The sequence below is a fragment of the Sparus aurata genome, chromosome 7, assembly GCF_900880675.1.
Source record: "Sparus aurata chromosome 7, fSpaAur1.1, whole genome shotgun sequence".
Taxonomy (NCBI): domain Eukaryota; kingdom Metazoa; phylum Chordata; class Actinopteri; order Spariformes; family Sparidae; genus Sparus; species Sparus aurata.
The window spans coordinates 19164884-19178757 of NC_044193.1; the positions used below are offsets into that span (position 1 = coordinate 19164884).

At 40.1% G+C, this 13874-nt stretch overlaps 1 protein-coding gene across 1 annotated transcript; it reads right to left on the reverse strand.

The window, feature by feature from the left end:
* gnat2 (guanine nucleotide binding protein (G protein), alpha transducing activity polypeptide 2) lies at positions 1-8385 on the reverse strand. Its single transcript, XM_030423084.1, has 9 exons — positions 8030-8385; positions 4666-4708; positions 4056-4197; positions 3788-3945; positions 3519-3647; positions 2681-2810; positions 2435-2588; positions 1911-2124; positions 1-840 (listed from the first exon to the last, which is right to left on the reverse strand). Exons 1-8 carry the CDS (start codon positions 8133-8135, stop codon positions 1934-1936), a joined length of 1053 nt encoding a protein of 350 aa, XP_030278944.1. The 5' UTR covers positions 8136-8385; the 3' UTR covers positions 1-840; positions 1911-1933.
* Between the last annotated feature and the right edge of the window lie 5489 nt (positions 8386-13874).

The window sequence follows — 13874 nt, forward strand, 5'->3', positions numbered from 1 at the left end:
TGAAGTTAATGCATCTTTATTTCATGCCGCTACATTTCATAAGAAAGAACATACTCAGTAGATTTTCATTCCCTTTTCATAATAAAGCATCATCCCTCTAATGTTTCCCTCTCTCTCATATATTTCCATACAGATTTATCTTTCAAAATATATTGAATTATCTACGTTTATGTACAAAGTTCCTCTACCATGTTCATCACATTAAAATGTTAAGTGAATTGGATACATTAACACTATTTAGATTAGATACATGTACAATTTGGTTTGTAATCTCGACACACTGCAAGCACTGGGAATATCTGAGATATTTGCACAGCAACTTTTTACAGTTTAAATATCAAGACCACAGCGACTACTGTACTCAAAAACAAAAACAAGGTTTCGATGTTGCTATTCAAAATATAATGATATTTCCCCCAGACTTAATTGTTTTATTTATTTTACAGAGCTTGGTTTTAATAGTAAATATATCTCACAACACAGTAGTCAAAAGGAAGCAACGAGGATCGAATGAGCAACTATTTCATCTTCAAACTTTCAGACCAGCAGCTTCTGGCATTAGACAAATACTGTACTTAAGGAAAACTGAAGAATCTTGGTAGAAAGCTATATGTCCACAACAACAATGCAGTGACTTGATGGTTGTTTCAGCCCAGCTGGACGTGCACTGTGTTGCAGAGATGTACTGTTGGAGATGGTGATGTGCTAGGAGCAGTCAAGGACCAGGACTTGGCATGGAAGTGATGGCATGAACACGTCAAACTGAGGATCCTCTGGGCTCCATCAGTGCACTTCTCAGTTAATGCCAATATGTGAGGGGTTAAGGTAGGAAAGGAGGTTCTGCAAAGAAGAAAACAATGAAATCAATCTCAAACATGCACATTTTCAGGCCAATACTTACGACATAGATTCTCTGTCTGAACACTCTGTTTACTGCCTGTCTCTTTAAAGGCTATCCTCCAGAATAACCTAGTCTGCTCTGATTGGTCAGCCCACAAAGGCCTGAGCAAGCACCGCTCACTGCGTTTCTGAGGGTGGTGACTGTATAGCTGTGACATCAGGGAATACCTGAAGGCTGGTTTTCTACAATATGAGACCTGTAGGCAAGACTCTACAGGTGAACAGGGCTCAACTGTTGCAATTGAATCTCCTCCATTTATTACATATTTTTTGTGACAACAAATACTCAACTACATATGTGAAAAAAGTAGTGTAAAGCCCTTAGTGGCTCCAGACGAAACTGCATGTAATCTGATAAGTTGCTTCCAGGGATGTCAGAGGCTATATTGCATTGTGGGTAATGTACGCACCAGGTTTGAAAAGCAGCCCAGAACACTGTTGGACTCATTATGGACCATTTAAAAACAAATGATCAACCTTTCTTTTTCACATTTTTTCTCTTCCTTTTCCAAACCTGCCAACTACAGTACCCACAATGCAACTGGGCCAGTGAGTGACATCACTGGAGGCACTTTATCAGATTAATTGAAGCTTCCTCTGGAGCCTCAATAAGCATTATACTACTTTTTCCACAGACGCAGAAGTATTCCATCTGTAAACACACTTAAATTGGTGGAATGACCCTTTAAGTCATTACAAGTTAACAGTTTACTACATGAAGAGCTTCAGGGTTGGTGTCATAATCTGTCTGCTATCAAATACAAAAAGTTATGTTGTTCTGCCACTTTGGTAGAAACAGATTTTTATGGCAAATAATTTCAGGAGCTGCATTTTGTTTTTTATTCTCTTCCTCATCTTCAGCAGTCCCAAGAGGTCAAAATTGTCCATGTGAGCTCATGTTATGTCAGAAGTTGTTTCGTGGCAACACAAGATGACCAAATATGATTCCCTGCCTGAGGGTTAAGATGAATTGTTGGGGGGTCTGATGTGAGGTGATGTGATGTGGTCACCTCTTTTTTCACTCTGGAGCAGCTTAGAAAAGACCGCAATCTTTAAGGTTTTCTTTGATGATGATGTCCGTCACAGCGTTGAACACAATCTGGACGTTCTTTGTGTCCGTGGCACAGGTCAGATGGGAGTAGATTTCTTTCACGCCCTTCTTCATGTTCAGCTCTTCGAACTGCGCCTTGATGTAGTTGCTGGCGTCTTCGTATGAGTTTGGGCCTAGAGGAAATCAAGATGGGAGTGGATTTAAAACAATGTTATTGAGTTTTGTTTCAGGAAAGGACCCAGATCCTTAAATCCTTACATTAATTCTTCTGCATTTGCATCACTGTCAGTCAGCTGAAATGCAGTTTTACTTGATTTTTTCTTTCTTAATCAATTAACTCTTCCTTTATCATTTAACTCTATCTCTATATCTCATTGATGAATGTAGCCCGATCATCTCACTTCACAAACAAACTCCCCCCCGTCGTAACACAGGGTGCAGCAGGTATCAGTCATCAACCACTGAAGCAGCATCAGTCCTTACCATCATAGTCTGGGAAGCAGATACTCAGATGGACTTTCTTGATCTTCTCTTCGAAGAGATCCTTCTTGTTGAGGAAAAGCACGATGGAGGTCAGTGCAAAGAATCTGTGGTTGCAGATACTGTTGAATAGATGAAGGGACTCGTGCATGCGGTTCTGAAAAGGTCAGATAAAAACAGGGTGAGTTACTGTCAGAGCTGACATGTCCGTCTCACGCTTTATGATGAGGTAACTGAGTCTCTACTCACCACTTCGTCGTCTTCTACCAGCACCATGTCATACGCGCTGAGGGCTCCGCAGAAGATGATGCAGGTCACACCTTCGAAACAATGGATCCACTTCTTTCTCTCTGACCTCTGGCCACCCACATCGAACATCCTGTTCACCACGGAGACAGTCAGAGTCAGTCTTCTGGTCATGACCAGGATTGTGGTAAGTACTCAAAGGTCGTACTTGAGTAAAAGTAAATCTATCATTTTAAAATATTACTTTGGTTAAAGTGAAAGTTCCCCTTAAAAAGAGTATATGTTTTAAAGTATCTGATATTTAAGTCAAAGTCAATTATACATATACTTACACGTATCGACAATCAAAATTGGTCTGATTATCAGAATCAGACGGGAAACATTGCACTTTTGATGGAAATATACTCAAGTAAAGTACAAGTTCCCCAAAATTGTACTTGAGTAGCTTTACTTAATTACATTCCATCACTGAAAACAGCTGATAGAAAACTCAAGCATGCTCTTTGAGTAACTGAGATTAAAAACCCTTCCTCCGTATTTTATTTTTCATAATTTATCATCATTTCATCTAAGTACATTTACTCAAGTAATGTACAAATAAATCTGAGGCGCTTCAGTTATTTCCAAGTAGTGTAAAGCAACTCTATACTTTCACTTCACTACGACTAAGAGGAAAATAATGTCCTTTTTACTCCACTACATTTTTCTGACAGTTTAGTTACTAGTTACTTTTCAGATTACTTTCCTGTCTAGTCTTCAGATCTCCAGAAATGTTGATGTTGAATGTTGAATTCCATCACTGTGTTGTAAGGTTTTGTGCAGGACCCTCTTTGTGACTTACCTGAAGTGCAACTCTTTGCAGGAGAACTGTTCTTCGATGATACCGGTTGTTTTGACTCGAGATCGCAGCACATCCTGCTCAGTGGGGAGGTATTCTGGCTTGCAGATTCTCTCCATTTCGTTGAGGTAGCTGATAATGGCAGAACAAACAGCAATCAGGCCTCAGATATGAAACCGCTCTGATGTATAAATGACAAACTAGCAGCCTCTTTAGTTCTGAATGTAACCCCCCCACTCCTCCATCAATCCCAGTGGTAGATGTCGACTCACTAGCCAGCAGAATCGTTCAGCTGGAACTCAGCAGCTCTCTCAAAGCTGGCCTGCACGCCGGAGTCAGCCCACAGCTTCTTGATGACGTCAGCCAGCTCAGAGGGCATCGTGCCTTCTTCAATGGAGTCAGACAAATTCTGCAGCTTCTGTGCATCCTCCTGTGGTTTCATATCAAACAGAACAAAGATCCATCAGCACTCTTGATAACTGTTTATAGTTTGATTTTATGTCAGTGAACTCTACAAGTTAATCATGTGTCATATGAGACCTGTCCAGTGGACGAGCCAAAATCAATGCCCAGCATCTCCATGCCTCTGATGATAGCCAGAGCAGACTGCAGAATGTTGCCGTAGATAATCGCTCTAAACTCCAACTGTTCCTCTTTTGTGTAACCACCTTGATGCAGAATCCTGTACACAGGCAACACAATATATATATTTGTTAAAATGTTGTACATTCATCAGATGAAAAATGTCATATTTATAGTCATATAGCAACCTTCAATAAAAACAAAACATGTATGTTTTGGGTTTGATTCCCCTACATGTTAAAAGTCATAGAGTTTGAAGAGACAAACTGGATATCTACTGGAGCTAGGCCCCACAGCGCCACCCTGTGGTGTGATTCTGCCCTCGCTCGGCTCTCATTGCCAAGTAACTGTACAAAACAAGTGCTGACAAATCAGAGTAAGCGGATGTTTGCCCTGTTGACCTCTTGTAAAAGGCTTCAGTGCAAGAGAAACAGACAGAGATGAGGGAGCTTTGGCCTGCTGGCTGTGTGCCTGACTGATGAGATTAGACAAAAACGTTCAGCTGCACTGCGATTGCTTTCTACTCACACGGTGCGGATGACACAGAAGTAATTTTCTTAATACTTACTTCATTTGTTTTACAATGGTGCTCTTCCCTGACTCGCCAGCGCCTGCAAGAGAACAAAAAGGTTAGCAATGACGCCAAAACTGCTGTGTGTCTCTTTGGCATGCCACAGTGGAAGCCATAAACAGCCAAAGAATGTGCTCTGATTTAAAGGAGCAGTCCAGCAAAAATACACCTAAAGTTTGGCTATATGGATGGTTTCAAAATGATGTCCGTTATCCATTGTTTGTACAAAACGGGAAAAGACTGACAGGAAATCACGCCGAGGCTTGTCAAGAAAAATCACAATAATCAATTTGTGTCCTAAATTTCCCATGTACATCTCCATGCCAGCCATCAGTCTGAGTCTGAGTCTGAGTTTGAATTTAAAGCCATTTACTTAACTACATGCCCTGCCAAACAGAACTGTAAAATACTACGTTTGACAAAGAACCACAGAACCCACAGACAGGCACGGAGCAAACTTCTGTCCGTAAGTGAAGCTGCTGCTGTCAAGAATAGTGCAGGTGGGGTGAGGTGAATAAAAAGCAAGGCCAGATAGTGCTGTCTGAGGACACATTTTAATATGCGCATTCATTTCTGGCTGTTTCAGCTGTTCTGTTAAATTATGCCGATGATAAAGTCCTGGCTCTCGGCGCCGTGTGAACTCGTGATGCTGTAATCGGGGACACTGAACTTGCTAACAGGAACGACGCAATCTCCTCGCAACACAACAACAAGTTTTTGGCTTCTTATATTTGTTACCTCGCTGACAAATAAAGACTTCCAATTTCCATACGCAGATAATTCAGTCAGAATTTGGCGTTAACTTGCTGCAGCAAAAGCCACTAACATCTCCAAGCTACTCAAACTGAGTGGATGCAGTCTAGACGGCATGAGAGTTTAATTCCAGGGGAGAAAAACACAACTCTGTACATACATGCATGATGTAGACTGTGCATACATGTTCAGTTTAGGTATCACAATTGGATTGGAGGGCTTGCAGGCAGCCCAGGATGTCACCACCACTGTAAGAAGGAATTTATCACATCACAAAGCCACCAAAGCCGTCTGTCCTGCTCTCACTGGAGCCACATTAAGCTCCGGCCGCAGACTTACTGCTGAGAGTTTAATGACATCACACCGTCGCCCATAAGGCCTCATCAACCCCCTCTCAGGGTGAAGCTATTGGTTTTTCCTCTGCTAGAAGTCATTAGTGAGTCAATAACAAGGTTGTTTTTTTTTTGCCCCTTTGTGATGTGCAGTAAAGGAAGGTGGTTCATCAGCTGTAAAGAGCGCCGTCATCCTCTCTTTGAGTCATTCTCTCAGCTCGTGCTCATCAGCGAATGTGTCTTTAGGCTCTGCATTAAATCTGGACTTCCCTCTATGTCTGAGTTTATCCTGCAGGAGAAACCGTCGATAATTTTTACAGAAGTCACAACAGATGGTTGCTCTGATGTGATTTATGTAGCACTGAAGATCTGAGAAAAAAGTGCCTTAACTGATTGAAACGATGCACATTTTGTCAGACAAAACCTCTAACGTGCAGACTTTAGGGGAAATATTCTTCGAAACCATCTGAGTGAATGAAGTTTGAGAAGAATTTGACTAATTGGACTCAGATTTTGGGGAAAAATTGCAGTAGCAGTTTTGGCATTTTGTATGTCGTCAGAATCTTCAAGCATACAGTTCACTCAAGGAGCTAACCACCTTCACAATGTCCATCAGGGCCCACAAGATGGCACTCTCCTTACCTTTGACTGTCTGATGTCTGATACTGCACTGCTATAGAATCACCTCCTCTGTTAATCCAGTGGAAGGAGAACAGTGTTTATTTTATATGTTGTGAGTATCATTTTAAGATGCAATAATTGCCAAGCTTTTATAGTAAAGGACATACATTAAATACTTGATTCTTTGACATTCATTGCAGCTCCACGCTTTGCAAAATGTTTTAACATTATGAAACAAACTGTTGAATTTTTACAACTCACTGTCATTTAGCAATTCATGCCTGCTTTTGGTTTTGTATTTGTTACAGTCTCACAGAAAGGTATAACACATGAAATCAGCGGTAATCTTTATGTTTACATTGTGTTTGTCGCTGTCTCCCTGACCAACATCTTAAATGTTCCTCTGTGTTTTGACGCCGCCGATGTTAAAACGCAGCTTCATGTAGCATACTTTCTGAGTGAGTCGAGGGATCAACATAGACCTCAGCAAGTTGATCTGCACTAAACCTGTTAGCTAATCGGATTGACATATCACTGCTGTGCAGTGATTCATTTAGACCAAAGGCTATGATTATTTTTAAGCACCAACGTCCTTCCATCAGAACTGAAACGTCTTTCCTGACTTTAAGACACAGCAGAGAAAATAAACGATTTGATCACAACCTTGACATGAAATATATAAGTGAGATATATGAGGTATTATTTCAAGTGCTTTCATGGACGAAGTCCTGCAAATTATTTAAGATACTTCAACATAATTTAAAAACATAATTCAAAACAGCTGCACAAGCTGATGTCTGTGCAGTATTTACGTTGTGCATTGGTAGGTAATGTCCAAATCTATTACTAATGCTCTGTTTTTTTTGTACTTTCAAACGACGCAAACTATAATTTCACTGTTCTATTCTGCAAATCTCTTCTCTAACTTCTTATAAATTACTCCTCCTTTTTGTGGAGCTTCACTTTAAATACTCAACCTGGACTCTTTGCTCTCTTATCTCCATCTGCTGCACATACTGTACTCTCACTAATGCGCTCTCGGTTTTGCACAAGCTTAAAGAGCCCCCCATCTTTCTAATAGACTAATGTGGGGTTTTATCCAGAAAAAAATCATCTGCACAGCCTGCAAATCCTCTGGGCGTCCCATATCTTACATCTAACTTAGCAGAGAACAGATGTGTCAGCAGTTTAACACAGATGGCTAAATCAAGATTTGGAGACATTTGTGAGTCATGGGTCAATAAAATCAAAGTACACGATTTAGTTATGAGTACAGGCTTAAGAATTAAATGATCTGTAACATTAGGATTAGGATTGCTCCTTTTAGAGTTCAATAAAATCTGACTAAAACTTTTTCCCAAAAGCTGTTATTTAATTATTCCTCCTGAATATTTTAACTGTCCTGGTGCATCAGCTGCACCTGTTGCCTGCAAGCTTCAGTTCTCCTCTGCAGACCTGATGCTCAACACAAAGTTTTCTTCATTCAGTTGTGTAAAATATGTAAAATGAGTAAAACTAAAAGTAACAGTTGCTAAGGTACTGCTAACCCTACCTACTACTAACCCTCTTTTTTAAAAGCTGAAACCTGCCAATCTAAGCACCTTGCATTACCTGCAGCATGGGACCAAAACCACACTATTCAGGAGTTCACTTACCAAGCAGTAATAGCTTGACTGTTTTAGAATCCTTATCAGCATCCTCCTGGAGTTGTTTTTCCAACTCCTTAGACTTTTTGTCCTCCGCACTGGCTCCTGCACCCATTCTTTCTTCCTCCGCTAACTCAAGATCCTCAAGGAAAGAAATTTTGACGGTTGTCTGTGAGAAGCTGCAGAGACTGGTTACAACACTAATCGTGCTGAAAGGCGATTTCCAGGCGGAAGGGGATTGAGAGGGAGGTGCTTGAGCCTTCCTGGCTTCGTTCACCTCTTTCGATTAGATGATCAGATGGGACCCTTTCAAGGTTCAAATCAATTCAGCTGCCCAGCCCAACAGAGAAACCACCTGCTAATTCTCCTCTCCTTAAAGCCTTGACTTAGGAGTGCCTTCTTCCTGATTGGCCAACCAATCCTATTAGTCTAATGAGGGCACTAGTGAATGATGTAAGGAAAAAGGAGAAAATAAACACACTCAGGTACACTCTCAGTGAGAATCAGTGATCTCATGAGTTTTTTCAGCTTAAACGATCTGGTTTGATTTGTCCATATACATATATGCAACATCTGATGACATGTATGTACTACAGATGCATTTCCTGCAACCAGTGAGCCTGTTGGTTTGTGCATTTACAGTAAATCATTGTTGCTGTGACCTGAAATATCTAATTGTGTGGTTTGGAGTCATTGTGCGCGGTATTGCGCTCTTCATCCACACTGTTCTTCCTGCCTCGACTCTTGACTTCAGTATCAGTCACATGGACGAAGCAGGGAGGGAGGCATTAACCTCTCATAAACTTCTTACAGTTAAGTCCTCTAAATCCCAGGTGGTGTGGTTCCTGCTAAATAAAGCAACTGCCATTGAACTCTGCTGTTCGATGGGCATTCAGCAATAACATGACCTACATTTTTTATGTATCAGGTGGAAAATATTTAAAAAGACAATATTCATCTTGTTTCTCAGCAGGAGCAGAAGTTTTGAGACGGTGAGGTTAAGGGCAGGAAGGATCAGGATTGGATCAGCTGAGCTCTAAAAAGGTCGAACGGGCCTGTGGGGTGATGGGTGGAGGTCAGTGGGCCTTGTCTCGAGGACTCTGATGTTCCCGCCCTGCGTGATGGAGGACTTATTCTGAGATACTGTGGCTGTGGTCACTAATTCAGTCAGATGGCAGGTCGCTAACTGTATATTTTGGTTAACAAAGTGCGTCAGAATCCAGCGGAGTGTTTGGAAAGTTTAGTAATTTTAGAGTCCCAAAAAAAGATGGTGGCAGATTTGCATATTCTTCTGTTCACAAGCTGTTCTCAGAGGAAAATAAGGTCCCCAGAACACTGTTTGAAGCTAGAAAGGGTCCGCCACATATAAACACAGTTGCACAGTATGAAATTGTGTAGTCCTTTAAAGTCAGTTTGTTTATTCACTTTGTTTAGGCATGTGGCATAGACAAAATCGGACAATTAAGATTTTTCTCTTCTGATTAAAATGTCTTCCTAAAACTATATTAGTGTTAATAATAGCATCATGAACCAGTTTATCGTTATATTAATAACCTAATGAGTTTCTTACAATTGTTTATAATAGCATCATATGCACTTTAGTTGAGCTTAACTAACAATTTTGTAGCTAATTGCTAATAGTTAGCTCGTGCTAAGCATCTTTGTTGCCTTATTAAGATTGATAAATCCTTTATTTTGCATTTATTAGTAGTCAGCTATGCACTTAACAGTTAACCAGCTGTGGGTTCTAAAGTGAGAGCAATGTATAAGGTTAATAAATCCTTTATAATGCACTAATTGGGCATTGCCTACTTCCGATAATACAGTTTAGGGGATGACGTCCTGCAAAAGTCTGCAGGCCCAACTGACTGCAGCAGCCTGGATTTGATTTCCTCTCTCCTCCCTCCTGTCTATCTTTAGCTATCCAGTAAAGAAAAAAGTTCAAAAGGTAGTCTTCAAAAAACGATAATAAGTTCATGCTAAAAGATTTGTTAACCTTAATAAGGCATTGCTCTTGTTTTAGATCCGGTGGATGCAAAAGCAAACTTAACCATAAAGAATATAGTTAACTGTTGATGAATGTATGAAATAGTAATATCAATCTTATTAAAGCAACAAAAAGCTTTGTAAAGGTTAAACAGGTACATAATAGGTGAGTTCATTAAAATCGATGTGCTTGTAATCTTATTTTAAAACCCTTTTTTTCCCTGCCCCAACACATCTGATTCAAATGAATGGGTCATTATCAGATTCAGCACAGTTTGATGACGAGCTGGTCGCTTGAATCAGGTTTGCTGAGCCAGTGAAACATCTACAACGTGCAGGGCCAGGACCACTGAAAGATTTAAACTTGTTTATCATGCTATTAGGAGTCGGCAGGATTACACCAAAACTACCTACTGAATGGATTTCCATGATGGAGGATGGATCCCAGCCCAGAAGAGACCCCATTAACTTTTGGTGTTGATCCAGATAAAGGGAAGGATCCAGGAATGTTTTCTTATGTTTTTCTTAACATTAGGGCAATTTTTGACATTTTTGTTAATTACTCAGAGAACAATGTTTGGATCTTGATGGAAGAACATGGATGCTATCTATGAGTGAGTACAATCTGAGGTGGATCTTAGGTCTGGTGATCTTTAAAATTATGGTTAAGGAGATATGTGTGGTTTAAAGTGATACAGGGCCATCGAGTTTGATATTGGATTAGACTTGCTTGAATTAAAGGGGGATCTCACAAGAACTTCATGTCTAAATGTAGCCATTGCAGATGTGTTTATTTGGTTTGTGTTCAGCAGTACGTGGGTGTTTGTTAATCAGGCTTCAGTTTGGAGCCACACCCAGTAGTTGTTGGACTGGAAAGTTGTCTACATCACACAACGAAAGCTGCTTAATCAAAATCTAACAAAGGCAGGCTGTTTAACGTACACCACATGGGAATTCATTGATATTTAAAAAGCTTTTGTCCCATATGTTTGTAATGAGGAGCAGGTTTAATAGAGCTTGGGTTTGTCCTTCAGCCAGAGAGACAGACCGAGATGCAGTTCAGTGACGTCAGGGTCAAATAGGCTCAGCAGGCAGCTAAAGGATTGACGGACGGAAAACCTCTGAAAAAGAAAAATTGAGACACGTGAGTGATGGTGAAAACAGAGGAGAACAAAATCCGGGAATTTTCACACCTCTAAATAATGTTGAATCCTCCTTATAAAATCTGAGTTAACTGTTTTAATATGATCTGACTGCAGAGTGAGATCTACCTCACAAGCCTTGCAGCCCATCTAGAGAAAAACATTAAAAAAAAAAAGAAATTAAAAAAAAGATAACTCCAGTCATAAAACATGTTGATACAGTGCACACACTGCACCCACAATCAATGCATCAAGTAACCAAATGGCACTTTCCCTTTCATACTCCTCTGCATCATGTCAGTTCTGTCCTGAGATACGGGGCATTTACTCTCTACGTCACTCTTCCTAAGCATGTAGTGCTAATTGCCTGGGGCACGGTGCTTGAGACATAAATCCCTGGATGCTTCCAAGCAGGCTAATCGCAGTAGCACATCTAGCAATGGCAGCCAATCCCATTAGGGGGAGGAAGGCATAGCCCCGCTTTGTGCTCAGTCCCTGCGTCTCTGATCTGTTGACGAGATTACCCTCAGAGCCCCAGATCAACCCAGGGGGGCTTAACACATCATCTTTTTGGTCAGTGGGTGCAACGGAGAGCAGGAAACATTATGTTTTTTAATAAAGTAATACTACACACCATGGTACAGAGAGGATGGAAATTCAGCTGCCTTTTCTTTTCTTGTATCACTGCAAGCACTCACTCATTCATGAATCTTAAACTCCTCAAATTACAGTCATAAGGAAGCTGATTCTGCTGCTTCAATCTGAGACAAACCAACCACTTGGGCAGATAAACAATCTCAAGTCTCCGTTAAATCAATCATATTCCAGACTAATATGAATTTGACGGAGTCAGACGAATCCTCTTTCCTTCTTGAGTGTGATGTGTGGTGATGTTACTCTCTAAATCCTCTGCAGGCTCCGTTACAGGAGGTTCCCACACGCGGATGAGCTCATGTGGTTTAATCTACAGGCTTTTCTGCATCTGCAAAATAAAGAAGTGAACTCTCACTGGTGACGCATGGGGAACTGTTGTGACGCCACACTGTCACATTTACCTGGATGCTGATCCTCTTACACAAATCACCTCACAACTTCATCGTATATCTAACTACCATCATCTTTGTCGTTGTTGTTTGGAGCCGAGATGAAGACCTAATGGTCAAGAAATGTTGCCTTTTTTACTAACTGGCTCTTCAATGATTTAGCCACTATAATAGAGGTTTTTTAATAATAAAGGTTTCCTTCCCTTTTTGTTTGGAGTGCCTAGATGGCATCTGGTTATTAATGTTCATTACCTCTTAATTTCCCAAATACATATCCACCAACATGATAATCACTTCAACGACAACAAAAGTCAGAATAAAGGATTCATTTTGGGTTTTGTTGACACATAAAAAGACTAAACAAATACTACGCTTGTTTTATTCTGTCGATATTATGTCTGTTATTTTCTAAAGATTACATTATCTATAATAAGGTTTAAAGGTTTGAAATAAAAAATACACAGAAAAAAAGTTTCTTTTGAGGATATTAATATATTATTGTAATAGTAAGTAGTTTTTTTTTACTTTTTTAGTTTAACAAGAACTTGTTATAGGTCACGTTATTATTATTAGAAATCCTGGTAATAGTCATACGAACCATGTTGTCAAAGTATCCATTTCAGAGCACATAGTCAAAGTAGTCATTACAGAAGTGCAGCGACTGTTAATTGATTGGTGAGAACTATCAAATCAACAGCAGATCATCATCGTCAGTATGTCTTAGTTAAAATCTGGACAAAGAAGAAGGGAAACTAGACAATTTGCAAATAAAAAACTGAGATTACGTGCCAGGCTTTATTTTTCTGTCACTCTGTGCAAAATGCAGATCTTCCGCAACATTTAGCAAACTGCAAAAACAACAACAGAGCTATGACGGCCCAGCTCACCACAAACGAGCCCCTGTTAGGAAGCTGTGGCTCCAAGGTCAACATATATTTTCCTGCAGTTGAAGAGGGATTAACCACAGACAGATTAACTTCAGAGGCAACTAGTGAAAAGGACTGTGAGTCCCTATTCATCTGTTCACTCAGCAGCATCTTCAGCTGCCTACAGCCCTCCAACACTGAGGGGCATGAAACCACAGTGAACTTCAGATCAGTCGTTCCGATCCCCCACAATTCCATCTCATCTGTTCTGAAAATATCCTCAGGAGACGATGTTGCCACATTACAAATCTCCTTCATCTCCAAAGAAAAACAAGAACAATCTTCTGAGGGAAGACACTCAAACATGTTGGGAACAAATGTTGTCAAATGATTTATAATTTATTTATTGTACTAACAGAGGATTGTTTAGAGTCAGGCTTTAGCTGGATAAACATTTTTCCATTTTCCATTAAAACATTGGAACATGTTGACTTTCAATTTTATACGAAGCCCTTTTCTTTAGTCATTTTGGTTTTGACCATTCGGGAAACACAGGGACCTTTTCACAGATTAACTAGCATTGTTTCAATTATAACAACATTCAACATACAACATAACACCACACCCTTAATATGATGTCACCGAGTCCAAAATAATTCAAATGAAAAATAGGCATGAGCACCATTCCATACATGGGATTGCTCTGTGCATCATGAATATTAAACTATGATGTATTTTAGATAAAAGACAAATGATTCATTCACAGTGAAGCCTTATTACTTCATGGATTTATATGCGAAATTAAGCATAATTCTGA